Source organism: Lycium ferocissimum, chromosome 7 (assembly GCF_029784015.1).
Source record: "Lycium ferocissimum isolate CSIRO_LF1 chromosome 7, AGI_CSIRO_Lferr_CH_V1, whole genome shotgun sequence".
Lineage (NCBI taxonomy): Eukaryota > Viridiplantae > Streptophyta > Magnoliopsida > Solanales > Solanaceae > Lycium > Lycium ferocissimum.
Genome location: NC_081348.1, coordinates 10,047,867 through 10,072,986, shown reverse-complemented (window position 1 = coordinate 10,072,986; position 25,120 = coordinate 10,047,867). Strand labels below are relative to the sequence as shown.

Here is a 25,120-nt window from a genome sequence, read left to right as displayed (position 1 = left end):
AAATATATGATTATTAATTAACATATTTTCAAGAAATAATGTATTATTAAATAAATAATTTAATATCATTTATATATGCACATATTTTTTAACTATTAATTTTAATTTTTTTATAATTAAATTTTATTTTAAAATTAAACTAACTGTGCAATTACACATGTGCAACCAAACAGCACGCTTGTAATTACACTATAATTACATTGTGGCAAACAAACAGGTCGTGGTAATTACAATACTGTGTAATTACTAGGCTGTGTAATTACTAGGGTAGTAATTACACCAATTTCAATTACCAGGTGGCTTTCCAAACAGGCTCTAAAGTTTTTTTTTTTTTTCAAATATATAATATTCAAAAAAACAACAAAAATGGTTAAAACGACAAAAATAGAGACTATTCAATTTAAGTGTGCATAAAGTGATCACTTTTAACTTTTGTCAAATACTTTAACAAATTATGTATGTTAGACTTGACGAGCTAAAGTACAAAAGTCTTTGGAAGTTTAGCCACTTCAAAATTAAATTTAGACCTATGGGACTGAAGTTGAAAAAATTCGGGTTTGAAGTTACAAACTTCAGACCATTTTATATAAAATATGACTTGGTTTAGTCCCAACTTCAGACTTGTATGTTTGAAATTTAAACAACCAAACCTAACTTCAAACCCAAATATCACTTCTTTTTCGATACCTTTTAGGACCACACTTTTTTTTTTTTTACTATGTACAAGTGCACTTTTAATCTAGAGAAAATTACACTGTATGTTAATTGGGGCAACAATGCTACCAAAATTGACCCTTTTTTTTTAATTCTTATAAAAAATGACCCAAACTTCTCTCTCTCTCTCTCTCTCTCTCTCTCTCTCTCTCTTCTTATATATTTGTATATGTTGGTATAAGTGTCTATATATGTTTGTATATGTCTGTACTCTGTATATATCTGTATATGTTTGTATATTTTGTAATGTAAGTTTTGGGCTATTTTTTTGCAATGTAAATGACCAACTTGTATATTTATGAAATGTTCCCTTTAATCAATCATTTAATAATTAAAAAGTTTCGTGTTGTTAATTATAATCTTTTAGATATATTATTTGTGATTATAATTTTCCTGCTATAAATTGCTCTTGCAAGCTTATTTAATTGAACACCAAAGAATATTTTTTATTAATTTCTTATATGTCGTATTTTCTCTTTGACTCATTAATTGTGACAACATTTTATATCACTAAATCAAGAACATGAAAATCACATTGATTGTGAAATGTCGCAACTCGATGGCCATTGCTGGAGTCGTACGCAAAAAAGGAGGACAAGGAGGATCATGAGAAGGAGAAGGGGAAGAGAAAGTAGCGGAAGAGGAGTATATAGGCAGAAGACTTTTATCTGAAGTTTGTCAATACTGATTATAAGTTAAATATTTGAAAAAATTAGATATAGTTTAAATAGCATAGCAAAAAACTGGCTACGGGGCGTAATGTTTTACAAACCTAGCTCATTTCAGCCTAAGTAATTTTTGGACCTATCATTTATTGATACGACCCATATAACTCGTTCAAATTTAACCCAACACGTCCAATTAATACCACTAATGGACATTTGCAAAACTAATTTGGGTCACTAGAACTTTAATACAGCAAGATTTTCCTCAAGTAAATCAAAGGTTTTTATCTGATTAAAACAGAAAGCTACAATATTGAGAGGTACAAGTAACCTAGCAAAGAATGGTGGTCTAATTTGGTAGCCTTTTCTTACTTATGTCATTATTTATGTAAGATGGTCCATTCTAATCTTGGTTGAATTGTCAATCGTTTATCAAAAAATGGAAGTATTTATACCTTGCAAACAATTTGCGTATTAAAGAAACTTCATGCTGAGGCCGAGAGTAAAAAATATAGGAGTAATACGTTTGAAATTCTAGTACCAGTGGGCAGTGGCAACCACAAAGATTTTAGTGGAATTGTCCACTTCTCCACAAATGGGTTATCTAGGAAATTGGTAACAATTCTCTATGTAATCTCGTGAACGCAAGTGGACAGTGTCAATTTAAAATCATTACCGTCAATTAGGATTCTCCTCATCAGTAGTTAAAAAAAAAAAAAAAAACATAAGTCATATCGCAAGTATACCTATTATCTCGGAAACAGTGGCGGATTCAAAAATTTTAATTTGATGGGTCCAATCTTTAGGCTTTTACCATTAAACCATAAAACAACTTTGTAATTATAGGTTCATAATCTTTTATTTAATAAATTTTTAGTGATTTTTTTACATATATTACTATGTTCCGTGTTAAAAATACTGAGTCAATCATATATATGAACCCAATACTTATATTCTCAAGGGGCCTCCACTGCTATGAAGTGCTCTCTTACTCCACTTATTGCTCCACTTCTTGTGAAAAAATACGTGCCAAGTAGTTTAATCTCATTGTGTGTCCTAATTAGGTCCTTGGTTTTATATATATAGGGCTCTATCATAAACAGCAGCAAGTACATATGAATATGAAGATGAAAACTAGTACTAGTAGAACAACTTGTACGTTTATATTACGTGCTTGTTTTTCGATCATGTGCATCTGTCAACTGGCCAACGTTGTTGTTTCAAAGTGTAGTAGAAATATGGTGATTTTCAATTTTGGAGATTCAAACTCAGACACAGGTGGTTATCCAGCTGCTCATGGAATCAGATTTGGATTTCCAGATGGCCGTTCCTTTTTTCATCAACCGTCTGATAGATTGTGTGATGGACGATTAGTCCTTGACTTCCTTTGTAAGCCCTTCTTACTTTTCTTGTAAAAATTGTTACTTTCAATTTTTGTGACATGATTTAATTCTCACATTGTTTTAAAAACGAAAATAAGAATTTAAAATTTATGGTTTTAACTACACACATCAAAACACTTATATAACTATAAGTCTTTTGTATCTTATTGCTTTGAATATGTCATAGCATTTATGTGGCTATAAGAGTTTTTCACTAAGGATAAATAGGAGTTTATAACCAGGGCTTAACTACCTTTACCAACCCTCTTCGCTGGAAAATTATACTGTGCAATTTGATGAATAGGTGCATAACGGTATGACATTCTTTTGGATCCCCTTACTAGAACTACTGGCTCCACTATTGGTTTAAAATTAAATTGTTTTTTATATAGAAATATGTATTTTTTTTTTGTTTTTAATATAGAAATATATTCATTCTTTTAACTAAAAAGGATCACATAAACTGGAAAGAAAGAATTATTTTTATTTTCTAAGCAAAACCTTCATTCTTTTCCAACATCTATGTATCAAAATTACTTGCTTCCAAAGTAAAATGTGTCTGTCATGTTCAACTTATAAACCAGTATTGATCTCCATGGGCAGCTTGATTTATTTTGAAGAGTTGTCCACTTCGCAAGCACTCTTTAACCCGTGAAAGTATATGGTAGGTAAACAATCAATCACCCTCAAGTTTTTTGAGAATATTTTTTTATCAACTTTGGTTTATAATCAATTAAATCAAATTTTGCATATAAATTGGGATATTGAATTAATGAATACATAAATCAGCTTGTATACAATTGAATGAATTGATTTTTGATGCAACCACATGATTATGGGCACAAATACGAAGCTTTTTCAACCTAGAACAACTTGTTAATTTTCAGAAATATTTTATGAATACATGAATTAATTAATTACCAAGTTCTTTTTTGCTTTCTGAAGTGTCTTATGGTCACATCTCACCATACCTGAACGTAGCCAAGAAACTTATAGGTTCTCCACCCTTAATCAGAGGTCTTGGGTATGCAAAAATACGCGACACGAATTCGGATTAATCGGGGCTCCAATACGAATACCAGACACCGAACAAAAAACCAAAAGCAAAAAAAAAAAAAAAAAAAAAAGAAACTTGTAGGCAGGGAATTCTACGTCTACGTACCTCTGTTCTACACCTATACCTTATCAAGAAAAGGATACCCCAAAAGAAGTCCCTTTCAGTTCATTTACCAGACGTACCTCAAGGGGACTAACAGTATTGCCAGTAATTCAAGAGTTGATGACTAGCAAATATCTCTTGGATATTTCATTGTGCAATCATCAATCCTAGGATCATCTCAATTTTTATGCAAAATTCAACTTAGTTCAATATAAACCTACTGGTGGTGAAGGTGTTGGTGACTTTGGAGGATGGTAGAAGAAGAAGAGTTGGTCTCTGGTGAGTTGACATTTCATGTGACTAAAATGGATAAGGTTAACGGAGGACGGGCAAATTTGAGTTTTTTTTAAAAAAAAAATAACTTTAGGGGTATATATGATCTAATAATATACGGGGAATATATTGATTGATAGTATGACGAGAGAAGGGGGGGGGGGGGGGGGGGTTAATATTAAACCTTTTTCAAGAGTAGAGGGGCAAATATCACCCTTTTCTCCACTTTAAATAAGTAAGTTATTTGTAATTCTATTTAATTATAATATTTTATTTTATAAATTTCTTTAATTTACTCTTCCGCTTAAGAATATATAGTTAGATGAAGTTTTATTTGTGTAAATAGGATTTTCAACGTTCAATAGATTTAAATGTTTTTAGAAAAACAGGGGTAATATCATCAAGAGTGTAAGTGTAGAATATAGGAGGTGTAAATGTTTGATTTTAAAATACAGGGGGTCTATCGATAACTGAACCATATAGTACAGGCAGGGGTGTACAAAGGAAACCGACAAACCGATAATCCGAATTAAACCGAGAAAAAAACCCGACTAGTGGTTTGGTTTTACTTGATTTGGTTTTAAAAAGAAAAACCCGACCACTCTTGGTTTGGTTTGATTTTAGCTAAAAAAAAGTCAAACCGAATCAAACCAACCTGACATTACAAGTATAAAATTTCAAAGATATTTTATACATAAAAATATTTATTTATAATGTAATTTATAAATATTTCTTAAACTTTTTTATAGTTTTTTGTCTTTACATATTATTTCAAGCTTGAAATTAGAATTTTGAATGGTCAAATAAGTTTTATAGCCCATAGATATTAGTAACTCAAATAAAACCAACAAATATCAAATCAATACTAATGCAAACAAAAAAAAAGTCAATTCTAATACTAGGAATGACAGTAATGCTGGATATCTATTCTTTAGTTTTATATTGGTTTAGATAGTGAAAATAAATAACATAATTTTATTTTTTTCTTTAATATTTAGTCACATAATTAATACTTATTAGCCGTACTTATTTTAGCATGACTTAGTACTTTTAGATTATGATCATTTTCTATATGCCTTATAAATTAGCCGTATTTATTATAGCATGACTTAATACTTTTAGATTATGATAATTTTATTTTATGCAATTTTATTACTTTTTTGTTGTTGAATATTTTAGTACAATGTCATCTCTCATTTCACATTTTATGTTATTTTCTTTAAAGTATCTTAATTAGATAGTCGTATCTTACTAGAACTAAAGAAATATTTGAAGTACAAGTTATATATTTTGTATGAAGACTTTACCGGAAAAAAAAAAATCCAAAAAACCCAAGCAACTCGAAAACACCGAGAAAATCCGAGATTGGATAACCCGGCTTATTGGTTTGGTTTATAGATTTAAAAACTCGATGCAATTGGTTTGGTTTGGTATTTGAAAAATCCGAACCAACCCGGTCCATGTACACATCTAAGTACAGGAGTGGTTAGTGTAATTAACCCTTTTATTTTTAATATTACAAATTTAATATTTTAAAAAACTTACCTGTATAGATATTTTTTGAATGACGGAAAAATCTTCTTTCTTATTTTCTTAGTGTTGTATTATAATTAGAGTTCCTTTTATTTCCATTGAGGCCGTGAAGTTTATCTCGGTTCTGGCGTGCTGCCACCCTCGGTATTGTCAGTTCTCCTGGCGACTTCATACACAGCCTGCATGCTTTTAGTTTTCAATAGCACACGGTTTAATACTTTAATTTATCACTTCAACTACATAGAGGTGATCAGGTGAATAATATTTTATTTGACAAATGTCTATCAGTTAGCATGTAATATATTCAAATTTAAACTGTTGAATAGCGTCACGGGAGCCATCTCAGTCATAAATAAGAGACTCCTGATCAGGATACATAATTATATACAAGTCGCTATTTTCTTGAATTCATGGTAGTAATTGGGGAAGCGCACATATATCCGATTTTAAGACCAGTATTTAAGTTAACCACTATTTAAGTTATGTCTTAAATTTATTTTTCTTTTATAAATTTATTCACTTCGAACACAACTCCAAAATATATATGACTAAAGTAGCAAAATTTGCGTCTGAAATTACAAGTTCTGTCTAAAATTAGGAAGTCACAGCATATTACGAAGTGTATCCATTTTTTTCTGCACTTCATATGCACACGTCTTAAGTTCATGCAAAAAATTGGTTGCACTTCAATCATGTGCGTTTGAAGTGCAAAAATGACTGCACTTACCCACATGACCGACGTGCACCCAATTCTTTAATTTCTATTACTCTTTCATAATATGGCAGCGCCAATGACACAACTAACATACACTATATATGTTACTCCCTCTCTCCTAATTTATGTGAAATTTTTTCCTTTTTAATTAGTACCACAAAAATGACAGATTTCTATATTAAGTAACAATTTAATGTTAAATTTTTCATTTTACCCTTAATGAGATAATTTATAGTCACATAAATTTTTATGAGTTATTTTAGACCAAAAATTTCAAATAGTTCCTTTTATTCTTAAATTTCATGACCAGTCAAATTTTATCAAATATATTGGGACGTAAGGAGTACGAAAAACCAAGTATGTTTATATGAGGGCCTGAGAGGAGAGGCCACAACAACAACATACTCAGTAAAATTCCACATTGTAAGATCTGGAGAGGGTAAAGTGTACGCAGACCTTACTCCTATCTTGGAGCCTGAGAGGACAGGCAACTGCAATTAATGAAACCATGATGTGCTCTCCTATTATAGCTCTCGTGAGATTGAGCATACATAATCGTCATACTGGACCCACCAAACACATAATATACAACTTAATAACCAATTATCAAATTCATAATTGAGCTTACACTTATGAATTATCATCGAATTCCGAATGCTTAAAATATAAATAAAGTATTTTTTATTTTGTAAGCCCATTATTCGAATAGAATCGCCAAGCATATATTGATCATAGATGCACTCTCGCACCACAGAGAAACGTACCCACATTCTTGTTACTTTATCTAGTGTGATACACATCCTCACGGGCGTAGCTACGTACGTACCTTGAGTGAAGGGAATAAAATTAAATTTCTTTTATCGGAATCTTTTTTTACTATATAGTATATAGGATAAAAGTAAAGTTTGTATATAGTATTAATTGTTGAATCTTCTTGATATAGGTTCATATTATAAGTTTGACATTTGTACATTTCTTAAAATCTCCTTATTCAAATTCCTAACTCCTCCGCTGACATGATGACAAGGTGAAAGTTTGAACATGAGTTATTTGTCTCCATATCTGGATTCTGTAAGGCAAAATTTTAAGAATGGAGTAAATTATGCAATTGGAGGTGCAGCTACACTCCCTAAAAATGCTTTATTTACTTTGAGTACTCAAGTTGGTCAACATATAAGGTTTCTTCAGTTACAATCCAAAGGTAATTAACTACAGTAGTATTTAGTTTGTAATTATTCACTCCTGGGCCTCAGCCTCAAATAAATGTGCTAACTGTTCGACTTTTAATTTGACAAGGTTTGGAAGACTTAATTGAGAAAGAGGATTTGAAGAACGCAGTATACATGATAGACATAGGACAGAATGATCTTGCTGGTGCATTCACTTACCTTTCACAAGCTTCTCAAGTTATCCAAAAGATCCCTTCTTTCATATCTGAAATTCAAGATGCAATCTGGGTGAGCTTTTATTTTTCTTTTGAGTAAAGGTCGAAACTTGTCCAAGTATCATCTAAAATTGCTTAATTTTTCTCTCTGCTACACTTTTAATTCATTTGTTAGCAATTCGTCTCATATTTTCCTTTGTCATTTAACAGAGCTCCAGCATAAGATTAGTGGACTCCACATGTCTAAGTTCTTTCAAAAAAATTAAAAGTCTAGAAATTTACTCGTTAACTTTTGACTATGGTTCAAAACTACTCTCACTCACATTGGAGCTCTATTAAAAGTCAAGGGCAAACATGAGACTTTTTTCCTAACAAAGAAAGTAACATGAGATCAAAAGCCTAACAGAGGACAAAATTACTCAATTTCGAATAATACACAAACAAATTTGACCATTTCCTTTTTTCTCTTAGTTAAACAGAGTAAATTGAGTTGTAGAGTGATTACCATTACCATTAATTAACAAAAGTTACGTAATGCAGGCGATATACAAACATGGTGGGAAGAATTTCTGGGTTCATAACACGGGACCCTTGGGTTGTTTGCCACAAAAGATTGCCACAAGAAATGCAAGTAATTTGAACGATGTTGATGACTATGGATGTCTTAAGTCTATGAACAAAGCTGCGGAAGCATTTAACAATCAGTTGCGCGCTCTTTGTGAACAACTGAGGCTCCAAATGAAGGACGCAACCATCGTGTATGTGGATATGTATTCCATCAAGTATGACCTCATCGCCAATGCTAGAGCTTATGGTGAGTCTAAATTGCATATGTGTATATTTCTACCCGTTAACATAGAAGATTTTGTTAGCAAAATAGGTAAACATAATCGAAAAAGATAATGGCTTGGAGGCGTGAAGAATCGACTTTACTCCTCTAAATATGCAGTAAGAAATACATATGGCTTTGCAGGAAGACCTCCATGTTATTTACCCTCTTTAGTGGTTAGATTGAACATGAACAAGGGACAACGTGATTTCTTTGCCTCATCATCATCGTTTGCTTCTTTTCTTGCCTTTTGCACTTTCGGTTATACCTGCAGATTTTTCATAACCATTTTATGAAGAAAGACCTTATTTATAGAGTTAGAAAAATGACTATTCTGGATAGTCACCTTGTTCATGAATAGACATGTTCATTTAAATAAAATTTTAAATAAAATCTGATAATACCATGACTTTTAATTTTCAAACTTTTTTTGCCTTATGTAGTGGGACAATCCCACTTCATATGTACTCCTTATAACAAACTATCTAACAGATTTCACATTCATTTATCACTTAGTTTTCCGACTTTTAGTAAATATCAAACGTATGTGAACATTTTATGTACTAATTACTGGGGAACATGAATAAGCACAAGAAGGAACTTTTTGATTAGTCCTGATCATGAATTATCTGTTATGGTCTCAAATTTAGCTCACAAAAACATAATCCACCCATTAAACAAGTTGAGTTGGGCATGTCTTGATTAACGGGCCCTTGTCCCTTCAAAAACTTGGGCTAATTTGAGTTGGGTATGTAGCCCAATTTTCTTAAAGAAAACTTATCCAAACATTGAAAATATGTTCCTTTTTTTGGGAGTTTCATTTGCTTGATATAGTCATATAAAAGAAAAGCTCTTATTAGATACATTTGGTAAGTGAACAAATTACCAAATAAATTAGTTAAAATGATTTTGAGTTGGGCAGTTTGAATTATAATTCATTGTTTAGCCCAAGTTAACTTGCCCATCTTACCAAAGCAAATGCTGTCACTGGCCACCTTTTGGCCACGTCTTGAAAAATACTAATTTCTTAGTTAGCATCTATAGATTGAAAATCCTGAATTCGCTTGTGATAATAGGTATTCAGAATCCATTGATGGTGTGCTGTGGTTATGGTGGTCTGCCCTACAACTATAATTCCAACACAACGTGTCGCCAAAGTGGGTATACTCTGTGCAAGGAAGGCTCTGCATATATTAGCTGGGATGGAGTTCACTACACTGAGTTTGCCAATGCAATTGTTGCCTCCAAAATACTCTCTACAAATTATTCCACTCCTCCTCTCGACTTGCATCACTTTTGTACCTAGAAATTACTACTCCTATGTTTGCTTGTGTCAGAAGGCATGGGCAGAGCCAGCATAGTATTTGCGAGTTCGGCCGAACTCAGTAACTTTGGTTGAACCTCTACATTTGTCTTGAAAAATTTATTGAATATGTATAAATTATTACGTTAGAACCCATCAACTTAAACGAATTAGAATCCCTTCATAAAAAATCACGAATCCACAGCTACTCTGTCGGAAAGGAACCCTTTTTCTTTTCTTTTCTTGTTACCGTGTTGTAAGCGGATAATATTACACTATATTAGCTTTTGTTTTAGCCCAACAGGATGCATCCTTAGATTCGATCTAAATTGTGATGATTCAACTGTTACTTCTAAATGGCTAATGCTAGACTTAGGATTAAAGGAAAATCGAAATCCTTCTTGTTGACCTTTCCTTTCATAAAGTCATTCCATTCACTCCTTTTGGTAAAACTTTCTAACTCTTTATTTTTTTGTTTTACGTGTGTATGTGTGAATACTTGCGTTGGAGACCATTAAATTTGAATTCTCGTAAACTTAGAGGCCCGTTTGGAAGAACCCTACGAGATTATCCATACGTGGGGGGGGGGGGGGGGAATCAGGGGACTTATACAGTTAGAGAGGAACGATCGTCACTGGACCACATCCTTTGGTGGGTTCGCATTAATTCTTAGGCCTCATTTGTTTTCATTAAGATTAAGACGTACGAATACGAATGCGCATCGAATGATTAAGATGTTGTCTCAAGTCGAACACTTTAAATGATTAAGAATGTTTGTTTTCAATATACGAATGTGCATAATGTATTTATTTAAACATAATAAATATACAATTTAAATTAAAAAGTAACTAAATAGTAGAAAATAAATCCAAATTTAATTTTAAAAAATATTATTTGATAAAAAAAAAAAATGAAACATTTATGTTCACTAGTAATGGTGGAGATGTTTTGTAATAGTGGTGAGTGGTGAGTGGGGGTAGAGGGGTGAGCGGGTGGTGGGTGGTTAGGGTGAGGGGTGGGAGGTAGTGGGGGTGGGGTTGGGGTTGGTGGTGGGAGGTAGGGGCAGTGGGGAGTGGGGGTGGGTGGTGTGGGGTAGGGGTTGATGGTGGGGTTGGTGGGGAGTGGGGGTAGGGTTGGTGGTGGAAGGTGGGGGTAGTCAGGGGTGGGTGGTATAGGGTAGGGGTTGGTGGTGGGGAGTGGGTGGTGTGTGGTGGGATTGGGGTTGTTCGTGGGGTGGGGGTGGTCGGAAGTGGGGGGTTGAAATGGAGGGTTAGTGGGGGGTGGGGTGGGGTTGAGGTGGATGGGTAGGGTTGGAGTGGAGAGTGGGTGAGGGTAGGGTTGAGGTGGAGGGTTTGGGGTTGGGGTTGGGGTTGGAGCTGGTGATAAAAAAGTTCCATACAAAAATACCTTTTAATGATATTAAGACTTGGTTCAAGATCTTAATGATTAAGAACTATTCAGACCAATAAGTGTTTAGATCTTAATGCAAACAAATGCACTTAATGACAGATTTAGACCTCCAATAAGTGCAAACAAATGAGGCCTTAGTAGGCGTCAAAACCATTCAATAATAGCAATTGGCTAGAAGAAGAGAAGAAAATATGGTATTTAGATTAATAATTAATAACCATTTCTATCCACGTTCCAACAGAAGCCAAAAGAAGGTAGTAATTAAAAATGGCAGTTTGATACTTAAAAGAAGGGATATATCTATAGCAATCAATTAATTGAAATAAGATTTGGTAATTTTTTATATTGCACACTAAAGTAATATTTTAGTTCAAGACGTAACAAGAGTCATGAGTTAACAAGAACTATAAATGAATGCCAACAGCTGAGAGCACAACTAAATTCAATCATGTATCTGTTAATATTTTGAAACCTAAGGTCAATAAAGCCTAGGAGAGATTCGGAAAATTTTTATGTCGTCTAAATGGAATGTATAATATCAGTAGGATAGGTAATATTTTCAAGAAAAGAATGCCGACAAATTGAACTTTGAAAATTAGAGGGTTCGTTTTAGTTTTCGAGTGAAACACATTGCTTTACTACAATGGAATAATTAGTACGTAGAATTGTTGATTTGACGATACTTAAAAACAACAATAATTGATTGATGTATTGGACCAATCATGGAGGAAGCCAACCCACTCAGAACTCAAATAATAAAGTCAATGGTGAAGATGGAGGATCATTGATGTATCTTCTAGCTTTATTTTACACGTGGCTCTTTCATCACCCTACAAATTACAACAAGAATTATAGTCCTCAATTTTTTTGGAGAAAGAGTGTAAAGGGGTTCAGACAAAATCATTTGTGTTGCAATTGCAACACCAAAAAGAATGGGAAGTAATATGATTAAAGTCCAAAGGAGGAAGGGATTGTTGATGAAAACATGAAGAAGGAAGGAAACAAAATAAGTGCGGTGCTTTAGTTTGGCTAATTGTGAACTTTCGCTATTGCTATTATTTCTCATTATGCCAATTCATGCATGAGGTAGAGAAGCTAGTGGAGGTTTATGTGTTGCTTCGAATCACCTAATCTAAAGCAAACATTAACGTTTGGACTGCACTTGATGTTTTCCAGTGAAATCGGATTTAACAAAAAAATCAGTTAAAAATTTATTTTCTAAGGGTTTGAAGATACTGGGACATATATAACTCTGAGAATTCTTTTTATGAGTTCGGTCCGGAGAGTTTAGATCGTGATACAGTCTAATGAGCAACAAAAGTAATATAATATGATCAAAGCAGATAAAAATGATTCCATGTATATACCCTGTTCTTTAAAAAATAGAATGATGTTTTACAAGAGTGTGTGAGAGAGAAGATCCTTTTATTCTCCCCTAAGGCTCCTTATATAAGCCAAAACAAGGCTTTTCTAACCTTAACGTTCGGATGATGTGACGCGATTGTGGCTCAACGCGCGCCTCTGCCACGACATACTAATCAAGGTCGGCGGATATGACCTGAGTTGGTGGCAGTGAAGGACAGCCGTGTAGACACCCCGAACTCTCCGAGCTTCCGGTTGCGAAGGCTCTCCTGAATACGCGTTTTGCCCATTGCACCTTCCTTCTTCCCTAAGCTAGGTTTATATATGCCACTCCTCAACATTTCATTCCCTAAAGTACAGGTGATGTGACTTTTCTGTTCCCCCATACGTTAAAGTATACATAGGCATTCTAATCGAGGCGACTTGATGTAATCCGAGTAGGTAAGAGTGGAAGACAACTAGATAACTCCTATGGGCTTCCCACGTGACCAGATACAAGTCTTAACCCCGGATCTAATTTTTGACCAATACAGATAGTCCCCCACTTTTCGGGGTCCCCCTCGCGAAGGCCTCGGGAAATGGAAGAGTTTCAAGGGTGTGGTCTTATTTCTTATCCCGAACCAAGTCACTCTTCAATTGCTGTGAATGTGGTCAGACGCTTTACTCCCATTGCACGCCTTCTCTCTATCTTTAATGCCTTGTCCCCAAGTCAGATGCTACAATCTGCGTGTCTCATCCTCAGCCAAGATATCTTCTAGGGTACCACGTGCCATAATGATGATAATCGTCTTCGGTTTCGAGGTGTGATTGGCGTATACGAAGGGGTTTTCCCACTTTTTATTCCTTTTATATATCTTTTCCACCCTCATTAGTTCTCATCCCTTCTGCTCTTCTCTGAAAATCATTTTATGTTCACTTTCGTCCTTCTGGTGCCCAAAAAAATCTTTTGTTTGCTTCTTCCTCGCCCAGTTCTCTCCAATTGACATTCCTTCATCTTTTTACTTTTACGATCAATCTCCGACATGTCTTCTGACTCGACTATTGGCGGAGGCCGCGAGGACAAAAACTGCCGGTCGCAGTGATTTCGATATTTCCATTCATCAGGTCCCGATTGGGGATCATCGGCCGCTACTGGGTAGGACGTCTAAAAATAAAGCCCATCAAACGTCGTCGGTCAGCAAGCAAAGTCTTTTATCCCCGAGGAATGGACGAGTGAGAAAGATCTTGCAAAAAGTGATACTTTCACTACTTCCGATAACGATAGAGATTGACCGGCGAGCTTGTTTCATTCCTCCATCCGCAACGGCAGTCTCATCCAGTTTAAAGAAGACTGCGGGTGGAAGGACATCGAAGTACTTATCCCTGAGGAGAGAGAGAACATCACCTCTCATAGACTCGGTTATTCCTTGGTTTACACTTATTCTTTCCCATTCAGGGTGAGTGACAGGATTGACTCGGTCATCGTGGAATATTGTAAGCGGTATGAGATATGCTTGGCCCAAGTCGGACGGTTGTATGGAGGACCGTAACGTGCCTTTGGTACCTTTCCTCCCAAGCAGGAGAAGGCTTCACTCTCTCTCATCTTATCCACCTCTACTCCCAGAAGATTTTTCGGAATGGAATTTTTCGACTGTAGCGCCATGGCCAGAATTCATTAGTTAAGAGCATTGATGATGACTTCGATCGGGGATAGGTGGAAATATACGTCATCGCTTCGATTGAGAACATAGTTAAACCGCCGGAGGCTCCTATTCCCGAGTGGTGGAGCTCAAAACGTGAGCCTCAACTTCCTAGTTATTCTCCTTGCGATTATCCTATTTTTGAGTTTGCCTATTAATCTTTTCTTTTTGTCATGTTTTCGTATCCAGGGTGTGGAGACCGGAGTCGTTGGAGGACCTGGCTACATGGGTCTAGATGATATTGGATTCCTCATCTCCTGCTCTTCGAGTGTGGAAAGAGATTTCCGTGAGGAATAACTGGAAGGGAAAGAATCATTGTCTGCCTAAACAGTCTGTGATGATCCCCATGGTGGACGTGTCTGATGATCCTGCTGTGGCCTTTCAACAAATTAAGCAAGCCACATCTAAGCTTCGCCGGGGTTAAGAAAGGGTATCCCCGACCCGAACTAAGAGAGCGTTCGCCGGCTCCACCCCTCCAGCTAAATAGAAAAGGAAAAGCACATCGGGTCAAATTGGTGGGGGCTTGACCTTACAGACTCCGTCAACTCCCCAAGTAGCAATTGATTAGAGGCCTACACGAACGAGGGCGAGGCTGACTCGACTCAGAGGATCATTCGTAGGGGAAAAACTTCTCAGAGAACTTTCAAAAAGGCCTTTTTTGAGGAGATTAGACTTGCTCTGATGTTTGGCTCTTCCTTCCGCCCTATGTTTGTTTCCTCCAGCGCAGGAGTTAATACTCCGGCCCTGGTTCCCAGCTCATTCGCTCCTTCTTCTTCCCGGCCAGTCCCAATTCCGACAACACCGCAATAAATCACTCCTTCCTGGACCTGATCGGCTATCGGAAGGTCAAGCCACCCCCGAGAGGCCCCAAGGCAAGGTTCGATCAACTTTTTTTCTATTTTGATTCGCGATCCCTCATCTTATCGGCAAGTTACCTTATCTGTCCCTTGAGAGAGCAACCTACTATCTCATCCGCTAGGAGTCGCCAGTTATTGAAGCCACTGACCACGGCGAAGGACCGAAAAAAGATGAACACCGTGTCCTTAACGCTGCTTCTCATGCCGTCGCTAGGTACGTATTTCATCTCTTCACGTCTTCTACTTTTATCTATCCCCAGGCACCTGCTGGTTCACAAAGTTTTATTTTTTCTTATGCACCAGGCCCACTTTCTTACGGCAGAGGGCCTTCAGCGTAAACTTGCCGAAGAGAAGAAAAAGTGGGAGGAATATCACAAGCAGCATGAGCGCCTTCCTGCCCTTGAGGTGAGGCTGGTATCTTTGGAAGAGCTGAAGGAAAAGTTGGCCCAGACAGAGCAAGAGAGGAAAATTCATAGCGAAGAAGCGGATAAGTTCCATTCCTAGCATGCTGATCTCAAGAAGAAGGCCGACCAGGAGCATTATACCAACCTTGTGAAAAGAGAGACCTTATTGGCGTAGTTGATAGGCAGCAAATCTCCACTATCTTCCCGTAGCAGTGCGACACTAACTGAAACTGTCGAAGCGGTTAGGTATGTGAACAGACGCTCCCCTCCATTGGGTTTTACCATTACGTGGGGTTCGGACAGATAGGCTTTGAGATCTTTTAGTCTTTGGTGGCATTCCTGCGTCTACCTGAATCCGTTATTTTTTTTCATTAGATAGAAAAATTCATGGCACCAATATGAGGATCAGGACACGAATTTTCCCAAGGCCGCGACTCTTCCTGTTAGCCTTTGTACCGTTTTAACATTACCCAAGGTGTCGGGCAGTTCCTGAATAGCCTTGACCTTATCCAGGTTCATTTCAATCCTTCGGTTGGAAACCAGAAAACCCAAGCACTTCCCCCACCTGACCCCGAAGGCGCACTTCTCTGGATTCAACTTCATGCCGTGTTGACAGAGAATGTCAAAGGTTGTTTTCAAGGCGGATAGATAGTCTTTCACTCTTCGGGATTTGACCATCATGTCATCTATGTAAACCTTCATGGTTTTGCTAATCTGTCCTTCGAATATTTTGTTCACTAACCTTTGGTATGTCGCTTCTGTATTTTTAAGACCTAAAGGCATTACATTATAATAGAAATTACCATGATTGGTAATGAATGACGTCTTCTCTTGGTCCTCTGGGTGCAAGCTGAGTTCATTGTAGCCAAAACACGCATCCAAGAAACTAAGCAATTCATGCCCTGCTGTAGCATCGATCGTCTGATCGATGTGCTGCAATGGGAAGGAATCCTTTGAACAAGTCTCATTTAAGTCCTTGAAATCCACGCACATTCTGAATTTGTTGATCTTCTTGGGCACCACTACCATATTGGCCATCCAATCTAGGTTTTCCACCCTTCGGACCGATCCTATGTTAAGCAATCGTGTTACTTCTTCCTTCATGAACTGGTCCCTAATGGCTAAGATTAGCATTTTCCTCTGTTTTATAGGGGGATGGTCAGGATCACAACTTAATCGATGCATGGCTATTTCCACGAGAATTCCTATTATGTTAAGGTGAGACCAAGCAAAGCAATCTGAGTTAGCTTTTAAAGAATCTAAAAACCATCCCTGAGCTCGGATGAGAGTTTCGAGCCCAAGTGCACCTTCATTTCGGAAAGTTTTGCGAAAATCTCCACGTGGTCCATTTCTTCTATCGTTGAATAAATGGGATTTTTGTCTTCCTGGGCTATAAATCCCTTTGGGATGGCTTGATCCGGAATCCTCTTTTCCGTTATCCTTCCGGGCTCGGCACCTGAGCTCGGTCAGTGTGATTGCTATTTGTCGGACTTTCCCTCTTGGGCCTTCATCACTACTGCGACTTCCATTTCTCGGGCATCCTTCTGGTCCTCTTTGATTTTCTCGACCCCCCAAGAAGTAAGGAACTTGACTTTTGGTGAAAAGTGGATTGGACCACCCGCATAGAATGTATCCATATTGTAGGACATGTCTCCGAACTCTAGATCAAAGGTTATATTCTGCTCCGTATCGTCAGTATGCTTCTTGGTTCAGTTCACTTGACATGTGAACCCTATCAACACCTTCGTTGCTGAGATGATTGTTCCTTCTACTCCCTTTTCTTTCAGGACCCTTAGTTGGATTATGCTTGTCGAGCTCCCTGGATCAATAAACACACGTTTAATTAAAGAGTTAGCAATTTGAATAGATATTATCAGGGTGTTATTGTGGGAAGGAGTCAGTCCCGAGCAGCCGTTGTCGGAGAAGGACATGCTTTCACTTTTGGAGGGTTCCCAGGCGCGACTTTTTGTCGTGATGGAGACTTTATACTTTTTGAGTGACGGGTATGTTATCTTGTTTATCATATCACCCCAAAAATCATGTAGATAATGTGAGTTGGTTGGGGCACGTTATCTGGTTTCTGTCCCTGATTTAGATTCAGAGTGAGCTTCACACTGTCACTGATATACTCTTTCATGTGTCCTTCCCGTAGCAACTGGCCTACCTCAATTCTTAGATTTTTACAATCCTCCGTGGCGAGCCCATGCATGCTGTGAAAGTGTACACCAGAGCCTCGTGTTCCTTTTACCCCGATTGGTCTAAATCTCATCAGGAAACCTTGTTTCTTTCATCGTTTTCATTACCGCTACGAGCTCCACGGCGTCGATATTGAAATTGTGATCTGACAACTTAAGGGGTCCAGTTCCTCTTGACATCGTTCCTTCAAAGCGTGGGAGCCCCCTCCCGATAAGGCCCCGATTGCTTTTATCACTCTCTCTGTTCGAGCTTTGGCTGGGGAGCCCATGAGCTTTGTATGGTTCAAACCGTCCTCTCTAGTTCATGGCATTTGCGTTGAACCTCGGATCTGGTCTCTTAGGGGGGCGTCTTCCCCCTTCTGTAGGTTTGGTTGCTCACTGATCTTCCTCAATTCGCATTTTAGCCATGTACCTAAGGTTTATTTCACTCCATGTCTTTGTAGGGAATTCCCTAAAGCTTTCGTTCAATTTTTTGGATGCGTCTGAACTGTTTGGGTTTAGTCCATCTGTGAAGGCGGCCACGGCCCAATTTTCTGGGATCGCAGGTAATAACATCCTCTCCCTTTGGAGTTTGTCTACAAATCCCCCTCAGCAGCTCATCTTCTGTTGCTTTATGGCAAATACATCTTGCTAATGTGTCTCGACCCTCTGGGCCCCTGCATGAGCTTTGACGAAAGCATCTGCCATCGAGGCGAAAGAGTCAATAGAATATTCGAGTAAATGATTGTACCTGGAAAGTGTTCCCTTAACAAGCGTGTGTTGGAATTTTTTCAGTATGATCGATTCAATGTCGTGCTGTTTGAGGTCATGTCTGGCGATGGCTGCTTCAAAGGTCGTTATGTGCTCTTCTAGGTCTGTGGCTCCATCGTATTTAGACATGTCAGGCATACTCTCCGAGTATAGTGATATCCCGTATTTTCGAGCTCTTATGCCCTTCACGATAGATAGCGCCCCAGGTATTTGGTTCATCCTTTCATGCACCTCCTTTTCGACCTTGATGAGAGCTTTGTTGAACTAGCACAACCGTTCTTTCTCACCGTCGGTTTCCCCTCTTTTGACCTGCGGTGTTGTGGAGGCTTTTTCAACGTTCTTGCTGGATGTCAGAGTCCCAACCCTGGAATGGTTGATCATAGCAGCCATAGCCGTCTCCATTCGCTGCATCATATCATTTTGTGGCTTGAGTGTGGCTACAACCTCATCTCTAGTCAGCGAGCCTCCCTTCTGAGGACCTCTCTTTCGCACGGGTTTATGCTTTCTCGCCCGGAACTTGGGTCGAGCCCTTTCAGCAAACACGCGTCTGCAAGGCTCCTTTGATTCCTCCACGCTCAAAATGCCTCCGCTCCGCTCCGCTGTTCACTAAGTTGCCTTTGTGGAATCCTACCTCCGTCGTTCCTGTGCTCCTGAGAGAACTCATCGTTATGTTCAGATACTATCACTTCTACCAGGTTTGTCATAGCTCGCGTGTCCTCAGGTTCATGAGACTCACGAGAACTATCACTTATCATTTATATGCTTGATTATGTATCATAATCGTACCTGCTTTCCTATGGGTGAGCTCTTGCTGCAGATCGAACGACACCACAACTGTCTATCCCCACAGATGGCGCCAAACTATTTTCTGCTGAAATCGGGGTTAACCAAAAAACCAGTTAAAGATTTATTTTATAAGGGTTTGAAGAAAAGTGAGACGTATCTAACCCTGAGAACTCTTTCTATGAGCTCGGCCCGAAGAAGTTTAGACCATAATACAGTTTAATTAGAAACAAAAGTAATATAATAAGATCAAAGCAGCTAAAAATTATCAGAAAATAATGATTCTGTGCATATACCCTGTTCTTTTAAGAATAGAATGATGTTTTACAAGAGTGTGTGTGGGAGAGAATATGATCCTTTTCTTCTCCCCTAGGGCTCCTTATATAAGCCAAAAAAGGCTTTTCTAACCCCTAACGTTCGGGTGATGTGACGCAACTGTGACTCAACGTGTGTCTCTGCTACGACACCGCGGCCGAGTTAGTGGGAGTGGAGGACAGCTGTGTAGATACCCCGAACTCCCCGAGCTGCCGGTTGCGAAGGCTTGCCCGGATATGCGTTTTGCCCATTGCACCTTCCTTCTTTCCTAAACTAGGTTTATATATGCCACTCCTTAACTTTTCATTCTCTAAAGTATGGGTGATGTAACTTTTATGTTCCCCCATACATTAACGTATACATAGGCGTTCTGATCAAGACGACCTGATGTGAACGAGTAGGTGAGAGTGGAAGACAGCTAGATAACTCCTCCGGCTTCCCACGTAATCGGCTACAAGTCTTAACCCCGGATCCAATTTTGACCTATACACTTGATTGGTGCGATTGGTCAGGTGTTTGAACTTGATACGAATTTAGAAAAAAATTGATTTTAAAGTTTATATAAATATATATATCTTAAATTTAACATACATATATATCTTCTTTTTTATATATATATTAAAAAATATTTTAGCAAAAAATAATTGACATTTTAAAAAATCACGATAGAATTAATGATTTTTTGCCGTACCCTTATTCTAATAATTGTGATGAATTCATACATAGTACTTAACTATTAATTAATTTAGAATTAAGACATAATCGATTTATTAAATTATGATATAATTAGTCGGAAGCACTAAGTATGATCTCGACTATTGTGGGAATAATTTTCTAGTCATGTGGTTAACTACAATGTACATATACACTTCTTGCACTTTATTCTTTATTTTATGGTTTTAATATCGCATCACAATCAGGAACCAATTTAATATACACGGCTTGAGCAGCCAAAATTACGTTATTACACCTGTAGTACTAAGTACTGTAACATTTTATTGAATTATTAGTTTGCTTTATCTTGACGTCATTTTATTGATAGAAGCTTTTCCCCGTGATTGCACTCGTCTGGTAATTTGGTATCTTTGATTGGCCAAAAACATTAATGGAAAGAGAAAGATATTCCTCCGCAAACACTTTTAAAATAAACATATTAATTTAGTACAATCACTCTAAATTGTTTCCGATATTGCTGGTATTTATATTGCCTAAATATGCTTTATTTGGTGTTTGTTTCTGCTTTTGTCCAACTTTTTTCTTTAAAAACTAAGTGGTGATTGCAACTTGCAATGATCATGGGTTATGATTAAACTCCTAATATAGAGATTAATAAATAAAAAACAGCTATGCAGTCGAGTTGGTAATATAGCCTCCAGTACTATGTATTTTATGCTGGGATTGTTGGGTTTTTAAGAGGTGTGAATGGAAAATGAATAGGTGTTTAATTTTCCTAAAAGACACTAGGAGAAACTAGAAATGATGCAATTTGAATAACATCTTTTCACATTGAATAGGTTGTGACTTTTCCGATAAGGCACAATTTATCACCCATGTCCGTTCTCGCAGATTTTTACTTACGAAAATTTTGATTATCTTTTTCTTTCTTTCTGCACTTCAAATAAATTTTGTGTGATTTCTTGTCGCCTGTTGCATTCACGTTCACCTTTGTTTGAAGTACCGCTACGCTGATAAGTTAGTTTGTTTTATTATGGGAGGATATATTCCATAACCTCGGATACATTGAGGGGAATAATTTCCTTAACAAACATTGTGAGTTCAGCGGAATTGAATTATTTCTTTTACATTTTTTTCTGCAGATTCTGTTCAAGTTATGGTCGAATGCAGATTAATAACAAATATCATGTGTACTACTTTCTTTCACTTCTTATTGACGAGTTCATTTTTCGTCCAATAAAAAAGGAAGAAGAAATAAATGGAGTTTATTTTTTGTCGCACTCACTTCTATCAAGTTGGCAAGATGTTGCTAGTTCTAAATTCTAAGAATCCACAATCCAAAGGCATTCACCTCATTTCAATTGTATTCAAGGAAGTTTCCCGTCACCTTCCTATTAAAGTATGGAATATGTTAGCGGTAGATGTGGCAATTTGAGCCCATATTTGAAAAGCGATTTAGAAAAATATTTAAATTTTACCAGGTTCGAACCCACGTAAAATTTTTAGTTTAAATTTCGCTTACGCCCCCAACTCATATTAGGTATACTTATGCCTTAAATAATACGGTCATATAACTTTGATAATCTCTTTCACTCTTTAACCCATAAAAATATGCCCATTAAAAATATGGGTAAAATATGGATATCCATATAAAGAACACAGCCGGTCCGCATAACTTTGATAACAACTCATTTTGAAAATGAGAAATTTCTTTCTTACTTGCTACCCCAACCCTTACCCCACCATCCACCCCGCACATTTTTTTTTATTTCATATATTTTATTTTTCTTTTGTAAAAAGTACCACAAATACGAGGGGTAAAATTTATAAAAAAGGTAAAATATTAATATCCATATAAGAACAATTTAATCGCTACCCCAACCCTTACCCCACCAAATTTTTTTTCTCACCTCCCACTTCTAATCCCTACCCCGACCCCTACTATAACCCCCCCCCCCCCCCCCCAAAAAAAAATCAATTTCATATATTTTACCTTTATAAAAAATAAAAAAAAATTTGTACCCCCACCCCACTCCTCCACGACTCCCCCACCCCACAAATTTCAATTTCAAATATTTTACTTTTATAAAAAATGGAAAAAATTTTACTCCCCCCCACCCCTCTCGTACCCCCCCCCCCCCCCCCCCCCCCCCAAATCAATTTTCATATATATTACTTCTATAAAAAATTTATAAATAATGGAAAAGAATTTCTGGTCCCCCACCCCACCCCCTCCCCTACCTCCAACACCCCCCCCCCCCAACAAAAAAAATCAATTTCATATATTTTACTTTTACAAAAAAATTATAAAAAATGAAAAGAAAAAAAACATACCCCCACCCCACCCCCACCCTCACCCTTGAAATTTATATGAAAAAATTAATTTAACTTGACAAAAGAAAAAAATTATAAGTATACACTTGAAATAATAGTACACTTGTATAATATAGGTTAACCCATAACCAACCCAACTATTTATCACCCAACCCATATTTACCCATATAAAATATGGGCGGTTTGAAACCCAACCCATTTTTGTTCAAACCATTTTCAACCGAACCAAATTCACCCATTTACCACCCCTAGTTAGCGGTATAACTCCTTCAATCCACGTAACGTCTTTTTATAGATGAATATATAAGATGCTTGTTAATTTGAATGAAAAAAATATGTTGATGCTACTTATATGCACACACACACAAAAAAAAAAAAAAAAAAAAAAAAAACTTTATAGACTAAGAAAACGAAGCTGCAAAAATCTTCATTTCTAGTCCAACTAATAGATGATTTAAAAATGAAGGTGAGAATCTTATTTAAGGTGGTTGTTGAGTGATGGGCCATCCTATTAAGAGAGTATCTTCGATTACATTCATTATTCTATTAAGTTACTGAAAATGCACTTAAATAAATATAGTAAGTGCTATTCCTATCGCTTTACGCTTTTGGGTGCAAATATTGTTGGACCTTTTTTCGTTGCTTTTTTCACAATGAAAAGGCTTTCTTCCCGCTATTTTTGTAGGATTTTATTTGCTAATCAGCATGTTCTGGGAAAAGACACGCTACTAGTTACTTAGAATGCATTTAAATATTAGTATCACTAGAAATCTTCTGAAAGAAAGAAGATATTTTTTTCAAGAGGTTGAAAAAGTGTTTACATTCCGGTTTCGGTTTATGTTACGTAGTTTTTTTCTTCCGTTTGTCTAAAAAAGAATGATACATTTATCTTTTTGGAAACAATTTAAGTTTTAAACTTCTAATTCAATTAACGCATTGAGGGGATTAGTGGAATATATGAATACGTAGAATTTATTTCATTAAATGTAATTATTTTGAAATTAAGATGTCATTGATTAATCGATGGATGAATCACTGATCTATTTACCAGCAAGTGTAAAAATGAATTTCGGAGCAAACCAGCCAATGAAAGATGACGCAAAACAAACCTTCCCTGATTAACAAAAACAAGAAATAACATGTAAATTAATGTATATAAAGTATAAACAGTCGTCCCGCTATTCCATTCCCCTAAAAAGTGTTACCTCCGTTCTCATTTAGTTGTCGTGTTATTGAAACTAATTATTCCCAAATATATTTATTCTGAAAAGATCAAAAAATAATATAATTAATCATTTTTTCCAACTTACACTTAGCATTAATTGTTCTATAATGACGACGTAAATAGAGTTCACTTATTTATAAAAAAAGTTAGATGAATGCGGTCAAAGATTAAAAGTCAATAAGCGTATATTAGTTAAATTGCCATTTTATTTAAAGACGTTTAAAAGCTTATTCTTACAATTAAATGGAACGGACAGAGTAAAAGGTAACGGATCTTTAAGCAACTAATCAACTGGCCGTGAAATGACGGCAAAAATTGGTTACAATGCAAGAATCTCAACACCACCACTCCTCATTTTCAATATAAGAGTATCAAGTTGCCAAAAAATTCATGCATTGTATATTCATATCTATATTCATAGCTTTAATAACGTTTACAGGTATGATTGATCCTATAACAAACCTGTGGTTTGCTGTCGTAATAGTACATACCAATATACAATTGGCATATTCTGTTACATTGTTTACGAATTGTCACCCTTTTTTTTTCTTTTTCTAATACTCTCTTAGTTCTATCTTCTTGCCTTTGTTGACTTGACACTTCTTTTAAGAAATTATTTATTAGAGATTTATTTTATTAAATTATCTTCATTAATTATATTTTGAAAATTTAAATTCGATTACTGTTATTTTATATAGTTCACTTACTGATAACGGTGTATTAGAAGAAAGTAATAAAATCACTCTTAATTTGCTAAAATGAACCAATAAAAAGAAAAATCTATTTTAAGTATATATGTCAAGTAAAATGGAATGAGAAAAAGGTAGTTTTAGTTGGGATTAGCACATTTACTTTCCCTTTTTGATTTCGGAACACGAGTGACAAACATGTCATTTAGAGCCCATTTGATTTAGCTAATTTAAACTTCAAAGTAGCTGATAAGAGAGGTAATTTCATCATAATCTTTGGGTCAAGCATTTTGCAAATGCAGTCCTAGAAATTTGCTTTGTTTTGAGACATCGAATTATAACGGTTTGCCTTGCTCTCTGCCCAATGGGGTTGTTTAATGCGATTCATTTCATTTGACTATAGTATATTATTCCGAAGTACGTGCTGATACTGCTGACCAAACCTGCAACAGTGATATACTGACATTCAAGAATCTGAATATCCT

At 36.5% G+C, this 25,120-nt stretch overlaps 1 protein-coding gene across 1 annotated transcript; it reads left to right on the top strand.

Moving 5' to 3' along the window:
* The first annotated feature begins 2,461 nt into the window (after positions 1-2,461).
* On the top strand, positions 2,462-10,117 carry LOC132062503 (GDSL esterase/lipase LIP-4-like). Its single transcript, XM_059455057.1, has 5 exons — positions 2,462-2,768; positions 7,469-7,642; positions 7,738-7,898; positions 8,366-8,639; positions 9,731-10,117. The coding sequence occupies exons 1-5, from the start codon at positions 2,495-2,497 to the stop codon at positions 9,958-9,960; spliced, it is 1,113 nt and encodes a 370-aa protein (XP_059311040.1). The 5' UTR covers positions 2,462-2,494; the 3' UTR covers positions 9,961-10,117.
* The last annotated feature ends 15,003 nt before the right edge of the window (positions 10,118-25,120 follow it).